Below are 19096 nucleotides of genomic sequence, written 5' to 3'. Positions count from 1 at the left end.
AAAACGTGAGCTGCCGTGGCTGAGTTGCTCTCTTCCTGGTCCTAGCACCGGTTAGCATCATAGCTAGGCTTTAGCAGACACCTGGAATGGTAAACCAATCAGAGGCAGAGTAGGGGCAGGTCTTCCCGCAAGGCATTCAGCAAGTCTACTCTCTCCGATGAAGCCAAAAAAGTTCGACTTCCATTGTAGAAAATTACAAGAATGCAGGAAGTTCACAAATGACAAGCAGTTTGTAAATACAGGTTTAACAGTTTGTATATAAATGTAACAACATCCAAATGTGTTTTTGATGAAAATACTTTTAAATACATATATTTGTGGATTTAAAACAGTAAAACAATAAAACAGAAATATTTGTGAACCTTATTTTTTTTATTTGTGAATTTGTTTTACATTTATATACAACGACAAATATTTTGTGTGCATTGAAAAATATTTTTGTGGAGAGTCATTTATATATAAATCCCGAAATACATTTGTGAATACTTCTGCGCGCATTCATTCAAATTGAGACTGATCTAACTCCATACTTAGCGCTTTGACTAGGTTGATAACAGGCTCCATTTATTCTTGTTTTTTTTCACAGCTTACCATGTCATAAAAACAAGAACGGTGCAATAAAACAGTTACTGTGTTAAAGACACAAAAAATATGATGCTGCTGAAGTGTCCATGAGCAAGATGCTGAATCTACAAAGTATCTTCTGGTTCCTCACTGCGTTGCGTTATTGTTGTGTTTCCTGCTGCAGGTACGCAGACATGTTGACTCCCTACATGAACTCTGTGCCCGCCGTCATCGCCAAGGCCTCGGCCATCCACAACCCCATCATCTACGCCATCACACACCCAAAATACAGGTAACACGCTGCAGGATTGAAAAATACCTACTTACAAGTCAAATGCTGTTTGACTACCACTGAATCAACATTCGGACCTCCTCAAAATCTGTTTCCCCTTTTTATTTTAACCTGCAAATTGGTTTTTTAACGCTTTTAGAAGAGGATCATTGATCATCCCTAAAGAAGAAACTAACACATAAAGATCGGTGGCATCTCTCTGTTTGTTCATTAGTATCTGAGTTTGAATTTTCCTTAATACGACCTTCAGCTGTACAAAATGTTAATTTGACTCCAGCTAAGCGGCCAGTTATTCTGCTAATGTGACTGCAGCTCAGTGAACCGTCACACTGTTTGACAATTGATCCAATCAGAGGAAGCACCACCGCCGCCGTAAGCGCTCTAACAACTCAGCTGAACCAACCGCTGCTTAATTAACCTGAATGTTAACTGGGCTGGAGAGAATCAAACACACACACACACACACACACACACACTCACGATGGTTTGATGCAGGACACCTGACCTTGATTGGTAAGAGATTTTAAAGCTGCAGGCAAAAAAGAAAACAGCTTATGTAAAATATCTGTTTTATACAACGTCTGTAACATCACGATGAACGAAAAGTAGAGAGCTGACCGTGAAAATGGAGATAATAGAATAAATTTACTTTGCTTTGGTGCTAGAAGCTTTTAGAAGATATAACTTTGAATTCTCTACTAAAACAAAAAGTTTCGTGTTTGGTGCAGGTGTAAGTTCATAGTGCGACATCAAATAAACATGGCTGCCCAAACAGCCATGTTTATTTGATGTCGCATTATTTGATGTAGTTTTAGACTACATACTTTCAAGAAACTTGTTAAAGGAATAGTTCAACGTTTTGGGAAAAAGTGTAATTCTTTTTCCTTCTGAGAGTGAGATGTTCTGATGGATATCAGTCTCATGTGTGTTTCTTAAGTACAGAGCTGGAGTCAGGACGTGGTTAGCCTAGCTTAGCATAAAGGCTAGAAGCAGGGGAAAACAGCTGGCCTGACTCTGTATCTCGTTAGTTGCATCTCTACACAAACAGAAATGGAAAAACAACAGCGTGAGGTTTTAAGGGGAGTTACGTGCTGGAACAATTTCTTGACAAACAACAGATACAGTCAGTGCGCATAGATTTTGCTTTTGGTCTACAGGCACGATGCTCGCTCACGGACTTGCCTCTCCTGTCGAGCCACAACGTTTAACCCGCGGAGGTCTAGGGCTTATGGGAAATGGTGTTCGTTAAAGGCCGCTAAAAACCCTAAACATTGAGCTGTGTTTTTTATCTAGACATATGGAATGAACCACATAACTTGAGTAAGAAGTTCTGGTTCCCTCTGGGCTCTCTATTAGCACTTGCCTAAGTCTGCCTCTGAACCGCTGAAGTACTTATTAAGGCCCCCGATCAGACACGGCGCTTTTTGCAAGTTGCTAAATGCGAGGCGCAACACACTGCCTTTTTTGTTGAAGCCTACGATTTAAAAAAAAGAGAGGCTTGCTGCGTTTTTTTGTTGTTGCTAGGCGACCACCAAATCTCCAGTCCTTAGCATCACTGTGATATTGCTGTGAAGTCAACTCACAGATCTGTACCTTTTTGTTTTGGCTAGCTAGAAGTAGTTAACAGTTCATCTGATTGGATAATGCCTTGGTGTCCTGTTTGATAGCAGTTTATGTTTTGAGCAACATATCACTCAGCTTGTCCAATCATGTTTTTATCACCTCAGAAATATTTAAAAAATCTGATCTATTTTAAATCTTAGTGATGCAGAAACTGTTGCACATGCTTTTATCTCCTCACGCCTCGATTACTGTAACAGCCTGTTCACTCGTCTTAATCTAAAAACTCTGACAGACTGCAGACTGTACAGGACTCAGCTGCTCGGCTGTAAACCAGGACCGAGAGGTGCGACCACATCACACCTGGTTCAGCCTCTTTACATCGGCTCCCTGTTGGTTTCAGGATCGACTTTAAGATCTTGTTGATTACTTTTAAGGCTCTTCATGGCTCCAGACTATATTTTAGACCTTGTAATCCCTTATGAAGCTTCACGTAGTCTGAGATCTTCGGGCAGGGGTCTCCTGTCTGTTCCTGAGTCCAGGATGGAAACTAAGGGGGACGGAGCTTTGGCCATCAGGGCCCCGAGGCTCTGGAACAACCTGCCCGAAGACATCAGGCTGTCTGAGTCAGAGTCTTCGTTTAAGTCTCGTCTCAAAACACATTTTTATCTGAAAGCAGATCCTGATTTTACCTGAACTGGTTATTTTATTGCTTTTGTGTATTTTATGTATTTTATTTCTTTATATTTCATCACTCACTGTGGTGTTTTATTTCTCTTGTTGTGAAGCACTTTGTACTTTGTTTTGATAAGTGCTCTATAAATAAAGTTTTATTATTATTATTATTATAATGCGGAAAAAACGCAAATGACGTCCTTGCGCTTTTCTGCTCTTGAGTTTTTTGAACTTCAGAGCGCTCCTGCAAAAACACAAGGCGCTCCAGGCGTCTAAAATGTGAGACGCAAAAAAACATGAGCAGCAAAAAAACATATTGCCTATAAAAAAACTGGAAAAAGACGCCTCTCACTGCAAAAACTGCGTCCTGTCTGATCGTTGCCTAAACGCTTCAGTCCAGCTGGAGACAAACTCTTGATCTCTGTCTCTGTCCAGGTTAGCGTTAGCCAAGTACATCCCGTACCTCGGCATCTTGCTCTGCGTTCATCCTCAAGACTTCCGCTCGGCCAGCAGCAGCTTCATGTCGACGCGCCGCTCAACGGTGACCAGCCAGACCTCCGACATCGGCAGCCAGTTCAGGCAGCAGAGCAACGGCAAGTCCCGCCTGTCCTCCGTCTCCGACAGCGAATCGGTAAGCTCGGATCCACTTGTGCTGTGAGATCATATTCAGTGATGTAAAACAGACAGGGAGATACTCGGGTGTGTGTATCAAAGAGTGTGTTTTCCTCTGCAGGGTTTGACAGACACTGAGGCTGATCTGTCCAGTATGGGCTCCAGACCAGCCAGCCGCCAGGTCTCCTGTGACATCAGCAGGGACACCGTCGAGCTCCCCGACTTCAAACCCTCCTCCAGCTTCAAGTCCAAGATGAAGAGCCACGACTCAGGCATCTTCGAAAAGGTAAACGTCCCCGTTATCTGCCCGGAGTGTTTTATCGGGTTTCTACAACGTGTAAACTAGTTGACTTCTCTCACCTAACATTTTCTATGAGAACATGAACCAGACTTTTACATCTGGTCACCTGAAATAGCTCCTTGCGCTTTGCTCCACTATACGGACAAGGGCAGAACTAAAAAATGTAAAGGTCCAGTGTGTAAAATTTAGGAGGAGCTGTTGGCAGAAACAGAATATAATACTTATAAGTTTGTTTTCATTAGTGTGTAATCACCTGAGAATAAGAATCGATGGGTTTTCGTTACCTTAGAATAAGCAGTTTTTATCTACAGACGGAGCGGGTCCCCTTCCACGGAGGCCGCCATGTTACCTTTAACTTGTCTCAAAGAGAAGATTTGCACATTGAGGCTTTAAATTTTGTCCGGTGGACCACAGACCTTTTCAGGAGACATTTTACCCTGCATGTAGATTGTTAACGTTACATTCGGCTTGTGAGGAGGGTGTGAGCGGCCACCTGAGGAGGAATCAATGGATTCCGGGTCATTTCCGGGGTCAGTTGAGGCTGTTTGTGTCTGGTAAAAGCTGTCGTGTGCAACGCCGTTTTGTTTGTGCTCTTTTATCTGCTCAACGTGCTTTTCAGCTTGGACCAGAAAATCCTCTTTTCCTTTTGATCTTAATCACTGACTAAAAACTGTCACTGCGTGTTTTCAAAGGCGTTATTAAAATTCGGAGTAATTGATTAGAGATGAGTTTGATGATTGGTCCTCGGGTTTCCTGCCCGCCTCGCTGATGCTGATGAATTTGATTGAAATCTGATTTAGGAATATTAAACTCTTTCTTGGCATTTAGTGTGACAGGAAGTGTTGAAGAGGAGGACTTCCATCATGGCTGCCGCTGCAGGATGCTGGTTAATCAGTATGATAATCATCGGCTTACATTAATTTCTTTGTTTTTCTTCCAGACGTCCTGCGACACTGATATCTCCATGGCAGCAGTCAGTGAGCGCGGCAGCATCCCAAATGTGAGTCCAACTGTCTGATTTGTTCATTTATTCCCTGGACCCTGTAAACACTAATATCTGAGATCTGGAAACATCAAATTAAATCCGACCGGTCAACAGACGCGTGCAGTCAGACGATCAGACAGGTGGTAATAAACCAGAAGTATATTTTAATAACGTTAAGTCAGACACAACAGTGTGAGTGAAACTGTCTTCACTGCTGCAACTAATTATTTTGGTAAAGTGGCGTTTACTTAATCTTGTTTCTTTGAAGTGGAAACTGTTGTACAAAGGTGTTCTGAGTTTGCTTCCATAACTGCAGATTCCTAAAGAGTAACTATACCCAGTAACTAACTTACTAAAAACTAGTTTTTACTTTTCTCACATAAAATAAAACAATTCAAGTCATTTTGTCAACAGTTAATCACGTGCTGGTAGATGTATTTGCCTCAAAACATCAGGCTCAATGCGCCACCTAAAGGATGAAAAGATTAGACCCCGAGCAGGAGAGTTCATCTTTACAATGAGTACTTTTACTTTTGATTCTTTAAGAACATTTTCCTGTTAATACTTACAAACTTTGACTTAAAATGCAGGACTTTATTTTCACAGTGTGGTATTAGTGGTATGACGCGCCACAGTGGCGCCATCGCAGTGGACGCCGCAGTGACGCTTATCGCAGTGGCGCCATCGCAGTGACGCCGCAGTGACGCCATCGCAGTGGCGCCGCCATCGCAGTGTGACGCCACAGTGACGCCATCGCTGTGACGCCACAGTGACGCTTATCGCCATCACTGTGACGCCATCGCAGTGACGCCGCAGTGACGCTATCGCAGTGACGCTATCGCAGTGACGCCACAGTGACGCCATCGCAGTGACGCCGCAGTGACGCCATCGCGGTGACGCTTATCGCAGTGACGCCACAGTAGCGCCATCGCTGTGACGCCACAGTGACGCCATCGCTGTGACGCCATCGCAGTGACGCTTATCGCAGTGCGCCATCACTGTGACGCCACAGTGACGCGCCATCGCTGTGACGCCACAGTGACGCCATCGCTGTGACGCCATCGCAGTGACGCTTATCGCAGTGACGCTATCGCAGTGACGCTTATCGCAGTGACGCCACAGTGACGCTATCGCAGTGACGCCACAGTGACGCCATCGCTGTGACGCCACAGTGACGCCATCGCTGTGACGCCATCGCAGTGACGCTATCGCAGTAGCGCCATCGCTGTGGACGCACAGTGGCGCTTATCGCAGTGGACGCCATCGCAGTGACGCTATCGCAGTGGACGCCACAGTGAGCGCTATCGCAGTGACGCCACAGTGACGCCATCGCTGTGGCGCCACAGTGACGCCATCGCTGTGACGCCACAGTGACGCCATCGCTGTGACGCCATCGCCAGGACGCCATCGCAGTGGACGCCATCGCTGTGACGCCATCGCTGTGCCGCCGCGCCATCGCTGTGGCGCCATCGCAGTGACGCCACAGTGACGCCATCGCTGTGACGCCGCAGTGACGCTTATCGCAGTGGCGCCATCGCAGTGACGCCACAGTGACGCCATCGCTGAGACGCCACAGTGACGCCATCGCTGTGACGCCACAGTGACGCCATCGCAGTGACGCCACAGTGACGCCATCGCTGTGACGCCACAGTGACGCCATCGCTGTGACGCCACAGTGACGCCATCGCAGTGACGCCACAGTGACGCCATCGCTGTGACGCCATCGCAGTGACGCCATCGCAGTGACGCCATCGCAGTGACGCCCCAGTGACGCCATCGCTGTGACGCCACAGTGACGCCATCGCAGTGACGCCACAGTGGCGCCATCGCTGTGACGCCATCGCAGTCGCCATCGCAGTGACGCCCAGTGACGCCATCTAGCCATCACTGTGGCGTCAGTGATTTTTTTATTGTAAATAAAAAGAAACAGATCTACACGGTCCAATCAAGATGAAAAACATTGGATTTCATAAAATACATACAATCTCTTAATCTTAAATGAGTTAAAAGCGAAATAATTCTGAATATAAAATAATGAGCTAATAACTGTATTTCCCTGTCTGACAGAACGGGGATTATGCAGAGGGACACGTGATGAGAGGCGCGATTGGTCGAATCCCGAGCATCGTCATCACCTCTGAGTCCAGCCCCTTCCTTCCCATTGGACGAAATGGTTCCTGCAATGCCCGCCCCAAGACAGCCAACAACAACACAAGGACGGGGTCTGGGTAGTGCCCCGCCCTCCCAGCTGATCACCTGCAGCCACCTGATCAGCTCACATCCAGTCAGATATTTAGAAATGTTGAGTTCAAACACGCAGACGGGGTTCACCTGAAGCTCAGACACAAACAAAGCCATCAGAGGAAGTCATTACGTTTTAAATTTACGAATACGAAGAAATGGACGGGCGGTATCAACTGACGTACAACAGTACAGTTATATATTATACCAGCTAAAGTGTATTTAGTTAAGTTGCTCTTCAAAAATGTTGTGAATTATTGGTTAGAGAAAATATAATCACCCTAAAATATTTTAATTAGTTTATTTAACCTTTAAAGCCCTATTACTGGCATTTCTTTTATATTAAAGGCCACACCTACACGGTGTTTTTAGTAATTCTGGCTGATTAGACCCCTGTGTGTCGATAGTACAAACAAGTTAGTGCAGTACAAAGCCTCCGTACTAATAATAACGCCCACACAGTCCTGAGAAGACGTCTAATCAGGCAAATTAAGTAAAAACTGTGGCTGTATAATCTGTGTACGACTCTTAACATTGAATAAGAAGACTGTGTAATATGAAATTGTTCCTTATAGAACTGAAACCAACCAGGTATCTGAGGGTGGATTTTTTTTAAGTTTAACCCAAAGAAAATCATTTTCCTGCACCTGATTCAGATGGATGCAAACAGGTTTAAAAAAACTTTTTCTCTTGAGGAGAGTTCCTCTGAGACAGGTTAAGGTCCCTGAGCCCTTTAGCAAAAGTTTTCTTGATATGAGATATGGATTCCTGTTTGTGTTCTTGTTGTCTTGTTGTTGCTTTTGATTTATTTATCCATGTTTTTCCAGCTCAGTCCTACGGAGTCATGTGACAAGTGGAACGTTTTTCTGGTTCTCAGTGAGTAAACTTAAGAACTGAGGTACTACATAAAACCCAAATTCAAAACCCAACTCTCAATTTGAAAACCAAAGGCCTTCCAACTGCCCGTTTGCTAAACCCCTCACCCTAACAGCGATTGTCCAATCATAGCTCATAGCCAACAGTAACTACATCTGTCAAGTTTTGTGATCGACCGCTATTGAAGCAGTGTACGTGGAGCTTAATAAGAGCGATATTCCGTTTACGAAGAGCTTGGATGGTGGTGTCTTTTTTTACCCTCTCCAAAACTAAAAATATGTGAGAGTAAAAGTGTAAGGAATGGATTAAACAGTGTTAAATCTGATCTAACATTAGCTGTAAACGTTAGCATGTCCAGCTGCCTACAGTAGTAGTATTTCCCCCCTGTGTTGGTGCGGCTCCTGGAGTGCAGGCTAACGTTAGCGACTCTGTCCTGCTCTGTTAGATTTGGAGATATTTACACTCCAGCAACCCCAGCCAAACTTATTATCCAAGGTAGCGTTATAGTTGACAAACACATCGGTTAGTCCTCATCCTAAAAGCCTTTTCTCTTGTAACGTTAAAAGTGAAAATACTGTTTAAATATACGAACAATAATGCATAAATCTAACCTGTGTCTTCCTTATTCATATTTGTAAGCTAAGTAGCTAAACGGTTATGTTAGAATGAAATAAGAGTCTGATCTTATGTTTTACCTTCTTCATACTCATAACTATATACCATAAAGTTCGATTTTCAACAACACCCACACCGTCGAAGACGCGCCGCTGCTTTGGCGCTGGCTCGCATAGAAAATTAGTGATTTCTGGTGATTTTGACACTCTCGCCTCCGGCGGTCTGAACGCACGGTAACACAAGGACTAGCTAGTGCTACACTGCAATAGAAGAACAATGCAGTTTCTTTATTTCTATGCCTTCCACATAGATAACCAACTGTTAGCATGATATCATATATGTAGCCAGCAAGTGCATGTTTAAGACGTTTTTACTGGGTTCTTGTTTTAAACAAGACGTTTGAAACATTAAGATATTTGCTGGCTTTTTCAACCAATTCATGGAGCTAACATAATTAACTAGCTAGCTGTAACTGATCAAATCTGCTTGCTACAGCTGTCATTTAAAAACAATCGACGGTCAACGACTAGAAATGTGAATCTGCTTTTGTCTGCCACTGTATGAAATCAAGGACCAATTGTTTTCGAAAATTACTACGAATTTTGAAGGTTAACCTGCCACCTATATCATCGTACGCTGAATGTGTGCCGTGCGATAACGTAAAGATTGACAGATGTAGCAACAGTAACTACGAGGGGTAAACCAACGGTTAACTGTTCTGTTGTACAAGGGGAAAAGGCTGTTTGGCGTTTTGGCATGAATTATATAATCTGTCATGTTAGTAAAATGGAGAGCAAAGGGTAAAACAACAACCAGATCAAAACCAGAAACAGACAACTCTGCTTGCCAACATGGTCTTTGTTCTTTATCCGTAAATCCTAGTTTCAGGTAGAAGGAGCCTGGAATAGGAGAATATCAGATAAAAATGACATTTCAAGAAAGGTAACTGCCAGATTCAAGTCCTGAGGTATAATTCTTAAAGGAACTGCGCCATATTTTGGGAAATACTCTTGCCATCATTTGAAATATATTTTCCACTTGTGATGGAGCTTGGCTAGCAGTTTCCCCCCGCTTCCAGTCTTTGTGCTAAGCTAGGCAAAACAGATCCCGGTCCTATCTGTGTACTGGACACACAGAGACGATTTCCATCTCATCTGATATCAATTTTGGATAATATCTGGGTACAATGATAATCAAAAGGATTTTGCAAAATGTCAGACTGTTTCTTTGAATTAACTCAGTGAATCCTGAAAGCCCTGAATCCTGCAAAAGCACTTTTATTATGAAACAAGATATTTAGGTTTCCCTGCATTATGGTGTTTTTCTTTCTGTTCGTGTTTCTCTGTTTCCTTTTCTTCGTTGCATATTTAAAGTGTGTATTTTCCGAAGGGCAGTGTAGTGGAATGTGATTGTGATGTTGTCGGTGTTAGTACGGGGGGTGTAAATGGACATAATCGTTGATTGTAATTGATAAGCCAGTCTGACCTGTTGGTCTGTGTGAAGTTATTTTTACATTCCCCAATAGTCTAAAATAACACAGATATGACAACTCATGACACGTTTTCTGCCGGGAGGGAAGTTTTCATTAATTCAACCAAGTCAACAAACCTGAAGGTAACTTGAACAAAACCAGATTAGCGCAAAAAACTGTTGGCTAAAACAGTAAAAAAATGGTAACAGCTCAACTGCACTGTTCACTAACCTGAACCAAGCAGTTTTAGCTGCTAAACTGATCCATTAGCCAAGTGGAGCTAAGCTAAATTGTTAGCTAACCTTTATCAAAATGTTTTAGTAGCTAAACTAGGCTGTTAATAAACCTGAAACAAACTGTTTTCTGGGTGAAGAGACCTTTAGCTAAACTGAAACAAACTGTTTAAGCTGCTAAACTGAACCATTAGCTAAGCAGAACAAAGCTAGTTAACCGCTAAATTAAATTGTGGCTAGTGGATTGAGTCGCTAGCTATGTGTACTAAATTGGGCTGTTAGCGAAACTGATACAAAATGTTTTAATGGTTAAATTAAAGCCAATACCAAAGTAAGATAGTTTAGCTGCTAAATGAAACCAAAACTGTTTGAGCTGTTAAACTGAACCGCCAAGTGGAGCCAAACTACAACAAACCTGAACCAAACAGTTTTCTGGGTAAACTGACTTTTAGCTAAAATGAAACAAACTGTTTAAGATACTAAATTACACCATCAGCTAAACCCTAATTAATTTCATCAACCGGTAAACCCACTTTGTACTTCACACTTATTTTATTTTATACTTATTATACTTGTTTATTTTATACTTATACCCTTATCCCTGTGTGCACTGACGTGATAGTGAGCTGCTGTAACAAAAGAGTTTCCCCTCGGGGATCAATAAAGTGTTTCTGAATATAATTTAGCTGCTAAACTAAACCAGGAGCTAACCTGAATCCAAGTGCTTCAGCTGCAGCTTTCAAGCTGCTATGACAGCTTTGCTTCCATATTTTGAGTTTTAAATAGTTGTTATATTCACTCCCAGGTCTCCAAACCTTTACACCTTTCTCTCAGGCCTGCATTAACGCAACTGTATGTCAGTGTAACTAGTTTCATAATCACTCCCCCTAGCATGTAGAAAGTACAGTATAATGCAGCAGCAGCGTGATGCAGTAAACCTCTGCAAAGTGTTGAGTACAGTAACGAAACGGAATATAAATGCAGGTGTTATATTGTGTTCTTGTGTATTAAAGTTTCTGATTTATTGTAATTTGTTACTCCTATTTACTTCAGTGCTGCTCTTATTTATTTTTCTAAATAAATGTCTATTATTCACTGTATTCTTTTGTGAAACGCGTCTATTTGTGCCGCCTTCATCACTGCAGAGAGAGGAATTACTTTTTAAAATTACATGCATATAATATATACATATAATACATAAAAATATATGTTGTACAATATACAGAATAGTGCCGTTTTAAGGGCGAATTGTCACTTTTACACTTTGTTTTCGTACAGATTAAACAAACGAGATATAACGTGTTAATCGAGCTTTAGAGTTGCTGGTAGGTGGATTTTGTTGCCTTTGGACAGAGCCAGCTGTTTCCAGTCCAATTAAACACGCCCCAGGTTTCAAGTCAAGTTAATGTGAAGCAGCAGCAGTGGGAAATGTTGCGTTAGCATTAGCAGTAACTTATTCCAGCTCTGATGCGGATGCAGGAGAGCGATCAGTAAACAGTGAAGCTGATATCAATCAACTCAAACTACAAACAGTAACGCTGGATCACACGCTGCATCGTTTCCCGTCAATCGATCGTGTGTAAAGTAACGTGAATCCAGTGCAGGAATGGCGGACTCCGCCACCAAGAATAAAAAACTACTATATAGAGAGGAAATTACAGAATGTAAATACTTCGGATGGCTATTGCTGACAAAATGTCGACCATAAATAGTATAAGAAATGGTTTGATTACATGAAAATCTCAGTGATTGTAACTTTAACTGCAGCTTGTGAGGACACAGCGATGGGGTTTAGGAGACCAGGTTTAAACCCTTAAACTGCTTCAAAAGAGGTTCATCTCTCCTAATAAGCTAAACGTACGGTGGCCCTGAGAGCTCAATGCACTGCAACTTAAGAAAACATCTTCATCAATTTGACAACACACGTGCAGCATTTAGAAAACGTTGAAATGACTCATGACATTAGTGAAGTCGGTCCGTGTGTCATCCATTTTAAGTTCATGCTGTGGATGTCTGACTTCTGCTCCTGCTCGACTCTGCGAATGCTCTGAAAGTGGCCGCTGCATGTGACTCGCAGGACGTTTGAATGATTTCTGAGGAGATTTTGTGTTCATGACAGAATCATCCTACCACAGACAGACGGCCTCCTTCAGCAGCTCATGCAGTTATTATCTTGCAGGTATTGAATTACTAATGAAGCTGCCTTGACGACCATGGCCACTAGATGCCGCTGTACGGCCTGAGCATGTCAAATCAAAGGACTGTGTTGTCTCCATCTCCATTACTGTGTTACTGACATGCATAACAGGCTGCAGTCCGTCTGTCTTCACTGATCAACCTGGTTGTTATCTCTGATTAACAGTAATTTTCCAACATTTGTTTTTTTTTAATTCCTTGAAATTTACCTTAATTTTAAAAATGCTTTACAAACTTTTTCTTTGAGTCTGATCAGACTGTGCACGCGCAAAGCAGAAAAACAACTGGAAGAGAGTAATACAACCTGTTTGTTCAAAGACAAGTGCACAGATCAAAATCAACACAGATCAAAATCAACATAATGTTCAGTTCATAATCAGTTCAGAAATGTCTTTGATACGATTGGACCTTAAATATTTTGTTAGCTGGTGGAGGTGCTGTGGCTTAGTTGGTTAAAGCGCCTGTCTAGTAAACAGGAGATCCTGGGTTCAAATCCCAGCAGTGCCTTATTGTTACTGTCCCCTACATGAACAACACACATGAAGGATCTTTGTTCCTTCACAAAGATCCTTTTTATTTACAATATTTGGCTTCATTTTAGTCCGAAGTGTCATGTTTGGTTCATGATTTCAACAAAGTGATGAATCCTGGGTTTTTTTTTTGCACAGAACAAACGAGTCTGTAAGAACGCTTGACCTTCTTATCGTACAAGGCAACAACATAGGCGCTGTGGCTTAGTGGTTAAAGCGCCTGTCTCGTAAACAGGAAATCCTGGGTTCAACTCCCAGCAGTGCCTTGTTGTTATTTAATACCTACCATTGTGCACAGACAACACAGTCTGCTCACAACTGATGTATTAATAGTCTGGCTCAGCTCTGAGACCGGCTACCTCACCTTGGAGAGTGACAAGATAGAAATCTGTCATTTACCACCGCTGTCTTATCAGTTCTGTCGGTTGCCGACAGAAGCATCATAGGCTGACAAAAGCTCCTGCAACCTCTCAGGAGTCTTACTTTCAGTCAAATTGTCCGTGTCTCTACCTGAGGCTTTATGTATCCACTTCATGAACACAGAGAGACTAGAGGAAATTAACTAAGGAACTTGAATTCCTTAGTTTTGACAACGATTAAAAGCTGAGCTGTCGCACAGATTGACTCCACACGCAGTCGGTGAGTGTGTTGCTAACGTCTGTACAGTTGACACATTGGCTGGTTGTGGCAAATAAAGACGACCGCACAAACAGGAAGGTGAAAAATCCCCTCACGACAGAGGTCCGGGGCATGCTGGTTTTGGTGAATGCTTTCTTCAAGGAAGACTTTGCAGCTGTTGTGGCGCTGTGGCTTAGTTGGTGAAAGCGCCTGTCTAGTAAACAGGAGATCCTGGGTTCGAATCCCAGCAGTGCCTTATTGTTACTGTACCATAAATGAACACTGTCTTGCATGTTTATTCCTCCACAAAGATCCATTTTATTTACAATATTTGGCTTGTTCCACAGACTGGGGCCCACAACTGTGAAGGCACGGTCACCCCTGAGCTTCTGCCGAGCCCGAGGGACCACCAGAAGCGACTGGTTAGCGGACCTGAGTGACCCACTTGGGGGTATAAGGGGTTAAAAGGTCAGATAGGTCAACAAACGGTTGGCCACAAGGATAAAGGGAGGTGCTGTGGCTTAGTGGTTAAAGCGCCTGTCTCGTAAACAGGAGATCCTGGGTTCAACTCCCAGCAGCGCCTTAAACAGCAGATTAATCTCTTGACTTTAACTGTAATGTATTATGATCCATATTTAACTGTTGCTACAGAAAGTCTGTCATGTTTAATCCCCTTCATTGTGAAGATTCCTCTGTTTGAAATCTACTAGATAGGCAAGAATTTCTCAACTTCCCCACAATGCATTGCGTCACTTCATTGCGCAGTGGTAGATAAATAATTGTGAATGATGGAGAGAGAATGTGAAGCAGGATGTTGGGGAACAGTGAAGAGGAAAAACGTTGGAGCTCACACATATATAATGTACTGTAGAATAAATATTTAAAGGGTCAGTTCACCCCAAAATCAAAAACACATATTCCTCCTCTCACCTGTTGAGCTGTTTATGCATCTGGATAGTTTTGCTGTGAGATGCTGAGTTTTGGAGATATCGGCCGTAGAGATGTCTGCATTATGATATAACGGGACTATATGGCGCTCGGCTCAAAGCGGCAAAAAATACATTTGAAAAACTCAACAGCAACGTCTCTTTGCAGAAATCACGACCCGGTTACTGAAGATAATCAAGCAGTTTCATGTAGGAACTATTTTCTTTCTACCGAACTACACCCGCCAACCCTATCACCGAAGGCAGCTTGCAGCGATACCGCTAGCTCACCTAGCGTCTAGCTAACGATACATCCAGCCAAGGAGGACGCCATTAATGTTTACATCCTGCGTTGTCACGAGCATGGATGTATTAGCCCTCCGCTAACTTGAATGGGGATAAAATGATTTAATCGTGCGGCTCTTCCAGACTTTCTAAATATTATCGGACTAAATGGATCAAATTCAGATAGTGAAACGAGTCATTTCGCGAGGGTTGTGACTCTCAAAAAAATTGAGCCACCATTTTACAGCCGCTTCTTTCACAATGTAAGTCTTTGGGGAAAAAGTCGTTTTGGGCCAGTGTGCGTCACGTGACGGACCCGGAAGTTTTAAGTACACAGTTTGGCCTCTATGTCAGATTGGCTTCAGATTGGATTGACAAGCCTCTCGTCCAAGAGAAGATGCACCTTCCTTCTGCTCGGTGATACGGTTGGCGGGTGTAGTTCGGTAGAAAGAAAATAGTTCCTACATGAAACTGCTTGATTATCTTCAGTAACCGGGTCGTGATTTCTGCAGAGAGACGTTGCTGTTGAGTTTTTCAAATGTATTTTTTGGCGCTTTGAGCCGAGCGCCATGCAGTCCCGTTATATTATAATGCAGACATCTCTACGGCCGATATCTCCAAAACTCAGCATCTCACAGCAAAACAATCCAGATGCATAAACAGCTCTACAGGTGAGAGGAGGAATATGTGTTTTTGATTTTGGGGTGAACTGTCCCTTTAACACTGAAATATTTAATCATTTTAATGTGCCATTCAATTATACTGGAACATATTAAATTTAGTGGAAGAGGTCACGTTGATTTACATTCCTGGTGATCAATTTTTGATTCAAAGGCAGCTGGGACCGGTCATGTGATCGATACAGTCATGTGATGCAGGTGTGAGTATTGCTTGAGTCCTTCAGTCTGCAGGTGATCTTTCATTTAGGACGCAGTACGCACTGCTGTAGTCTGTCAGGCTGCTGCCTCTTTAAATAAAACCCCTGCTAATGAAAATCCACCGTTAACACCTCCTCCTCCTCCTCCTCCTCCTCCTCCCCTCGGCCTCCCTCCTGCTCTCTGCCCGGGCCGGGCACCGGAGCCGGATCCCCGGATCACCGCAGGCTGTCCCGGTCGGTCTGTGACGGTTCACGGAGCTGCGAGGAGAGAACCAGCGGCGGCAGGTAACCTGTTCACCTTTCAAACTGTTTCCCTTTCTGCCCGCGTGCCTCTGCTCCTGTCTAATCCCCTCTTCTTCATCATCATCATCATCATCACCAGCCGGCAACAAGTTGCACCGCCCGCCCGGCTCACAGCTCCGTCGGCCGGGTCAGCTCTCTTCATCACCGGGCCTGAGCTGAGCTCAGCAGGTGGGAAGAGTTCCGAGCACGGGGCGGCCCTGCTGGGCGGGGCGGAGTGTGGGAAGCAGCAGGAGCAGGTGGGCGGTGTCTGTCTGCAGATCACCTGAGATACGACACAAAGTGGGCGGGTCATATGTCGCGTCAAGTCTACCTTAAAGACGTGTCTAATGGTGTGTCAGGAGAAACAGTGTCTCCATGTTGAGGATAATGAGTCCAACCCTGAAGCCTTAAACACAACAGCTGCAAACCAGCCAGGAGCCTGAACTCTGAAATAACGTGGTGGAGGAGAGTAACTGAGCAGGCCTGCATGTAAGTACTGACCTCAAGCACTGAAGCCCAGCTCCTCGTGCTTCACTGAGTCTCAGAGGGAAACACTGGACTCTCTACTGCGTTTATCTGCAGTCACTTTACAGAGTTTTACACAAAGTTTATAAAACCTGATGTTTTGTTAGAAATTAAACTCTCAGCAGTTTATGTGTCAAAACCACATTTTAACTGTTGACGCTCTCTTTAGTAAAAACAACAACTTGACAAAAGAATTCAACACAAGGTCCAACATTTACTCAAGAACTGTACTCGAGTACTAATTCGAGGTACATGTGCTTCACTTTTTACTTCACTACATTCATCTGACAGCTTTAGTAACTTTACAGATTTTTATACAAAACATAAATTAAACTCTCAACAGTTTATAAGTTCAGCTGAATCGATCAGTCGACTGACAGAAAATGTGTTTTGATGTTTGAAGTCGTTTCTCCTGTAAATCCCTTCCTGGCTGCAGCTCCTCAGATGTGCAGATCTGCTGCTTTTCCTCTGAACGACTGTAATAACTGTGATGTTTGTTAATAACGCCGAGCTTCGGACTGTCGGTCGGACACGACGACACGGTGAAGGCGTCGCTTTGGGCTCTGGGTCGTCGTGGACGGCGTTTCTCACCGTTTTCACCAGTTTTCCAAACCGATCGATCGATCGATCGACGGATCGACGGAGAAAAGAATCGGCAGATGGATCCAGAATGAAAAGCATCATCAGCTGCAGTCCGATACAAACCGGTTCAACATGAGCTCCAGCTCCACCAGCTGCAGCAGCAACATCCTGCTTTACATTAATGCACGAGGAATAATAACCTGATGATAGAATATATAACAGCACAGCAGCCACAGGGACGCTGCGCTGCTTTAATGCTTTAAGGGCTTTTTCCTGATCACACTCTCACACTTTCACTGCAGTAACGGAGTATTTTTAACGCACGGGATTACTTCGTCCACCACTGATGAATATGTAGCACACACACACACACACACACACACACAACCTTCCTCCCTCCTGTTTGTGTGTGTCAGACTGAGCTGACCTTTAACTTAACAAGGCAGCTCAGTTAAGAAGCTGTTTAAAATGACAAACTATTCACAAGTGCTCTGAGGTCAGTTATGTGTTGTTAATGCTGAGAGAGAGATCCACTATCACACCACCCTCCCCTTTCATCAGATACTCTCTCCGTCTCACACACACACACACACACACACACACACACACACACGCACTATTTAACACCCTGCTCATATAGCTGTGAATGGTTCTGCCTCTGCGAGTCCCATCGTGCCATCGAGTTGACTCGGTTTGTTTTCTAAACTTGAATCACCGAAATGTCGTGAACTGAAAACAATACTTGGCGTCTAAATCTGCACCAGCGCCCCCTAGAGGCTGCCGTGCTGCCACAGGCTGCCGTGCTGCCACAGCGTCCCGATGATTTATCTGTTCGTAGCGTCTCGCCAGTCGTGGAGCTGAAAACGTAAAGTTTTGTCGTGAAGGTGGCGCTAGAGGAAAGGTCACGGGGTCTGTAAAAACTGAAGGGTTGATCCTCTGAGGATCAGGAAGGAATCTGACCTGTGCGTGTCTCTGGACCAACCGACCAGCTGAGCGTCCTCGGGTCTAAACAGCCGTGTTTTTAGCTGTCTAGTGATATTTTCTCAAGTTATTCGCTGGAAGTCATCATGCATTTGTGCTTCCTGTCTGTAGTCCGAACGCGCCTCAGTCACTGAACTACCATCTGTAAAGTTGCAGAAACATCTCGAGTTGTAAACTTGCTGCTCCTGGTTTTTGTTGTTGTTGCTGCAAATCAGATCACAAGCTATAAGATGAGTTTTTAAGTCAGACATCTTTGCAACAATCTGAATAATATTTTAATAATAGATCAACAAACCCATCGATCCCCTGCAGATATGACCGTCCTGTCCTGTTAGAAGGGCCCTATGGATGTTTATCTGAGTGTTACTCTGCTGAACGACAGCTGGCGACGGCGACGCGTCACGAAAAGTAGCAATGCACCAACAAAGGCGAGGACGAGCTTTACGAATGTTTGATGAGGAAGGAAATGTTAAACCACAAGCATGTGCGTTTCGGTGAGTAACACTGAATGTAAACACAACAACTTTAAGTAGTGAAATCTTTACTTCTTTAAACCAAAAAACATTTTTGAGAAGTGTCGTGGTGCGTTGCACCCGTCTCCCAGCAGTATCTCCATCAGATTCCTCTCTGTGACAAAGGCGTCTAAACTTAGCAGGTGATATAACAGGCTGAGCAGATCAGCCTGTCAGTCTCTGCGGAGGAGCTGAACGCCCTCCTGCCTGCCTCTCTGCTGAAGAGGAGCGAGTCGAACTGCAGCATGTTCCCCCTTTCTTTTAGCCTTGATGTGAACGGAGTCTCTCTTTGACTCACACAGCCAAGTGCTGGCTCACGGTGGGATCTGTTGGGTCTCTGTAATTAACATTATAAAG

General features: G+C 43.8%; 2 protein-coding genes and 4 non-coding genes across 17 annotated transcripts in view; all 6 read left to right on the top strand.

Annotated features, from left to right (window-relative positions):
- Window positions 1-7877, top strand: part of opn4a (opsin 4a (melanopsin)) — a 57773-nt gene extending 49896 nt beyond the window's left edge. The window contains exons 8-12 of the mRNA XM_044215068.1: window positions 749-856; window positions 3527-3722; window positions 3825-3989; window positions 4945-5004; window positions 7057-7877. Of these exons, the coding sequence (XP_044071003.1) occupies window positions 749-856; window positions 3527-3722; window positions 3825-3989; window positions 4945-5004; window positions 7057-7221 (694 nt within the window). The 3' untranslated portion in view covers window positions 7222-7877. The remainder of the gene's footprint in view (window positions 1-748; window positions 857-3526; window positions 3723-3824; window positions 3990-4944; window positions 5005-7056) is intronic.
- A 5177-nt stretch (window positions 7878-13054) lies between these two features.
- trnat-agu lies at window positions 13055-13128 on the top strand. Its single transcript has one exon. It is a non-coding gene; the product is annotated as a tRNA-Thr (tRNA).
- Window positions 13129-13344: 216 nt separating this feature from the next.
- On the top strand, window positions 13345-13417 carry trnat-cgu. The gene has a single exon. It is a non-coding gene; the product is annotated as a tRNA-Thr (tRNA).
- A 534-nt stretch (window positions 13418-13951) lies between these two features.
- trnat-agu lies at window positions 13952-14025 on the top strand. Its single transcript has one exon. It is a non-coding gene; the product is annotated as a tRNA-Thr (tRNA).
- A 254-nt stretch (window positions 14026-14279) lies between these two features.
- trnat-cgu lies at window positions 14280-14352 on the top strand. The gene has a single exon. It is a non-coding gene; the product is annotated as a tRNA-Thr (tRNA).
- A 1667-nt stretch (window positions 14353-16019) lies between these two features.
- LOC122884546 (LIM domain-binding protein 3-like) overlaps window positions 16020-19096 on the top strand; it is a 59379-nt gene continuing 56302 nt past the window's right edge. For 3 of the 12 annotated variants that reach the window (XM_044214594.1, XM_044214593.1, XM_044214592.1), the window contains exons 1-2: window positions 16022-16142; window positions 16240-16628. The gene's annotated coding sequence lies outside the window, so the exon portion shown is untranslated. Of the gene's footprint in view, window positions 16143-16239; window positions 16629-19096 lie in introns of all 12 variants that reach the window. The other 9 variants (XM_044214587.1, XM_044214596.1, XM_044214595.1 and 6 more) reach the window with 6 other exon arrangements.

Source organism: Siniperca chuatsi, linkage group LG11 (assembly GCF_020085105.1).
Source record: "Siniperca chuatsi isolate FFG_IHB_CAS linkage group LG11, ASM2008510v1, whole genome shotgun sequence".
NCBI classification, from domain to species: domain Eukaryota; kingdom Metazoa; phylum Chordata; class Actinopteri; order Centrarchiformes; family Sinipercidae; genus Siniperca; species Siniperca chuatsi.
This window is presented reverse-complemented; position numbering and strand designations above follow the sequence as displayed.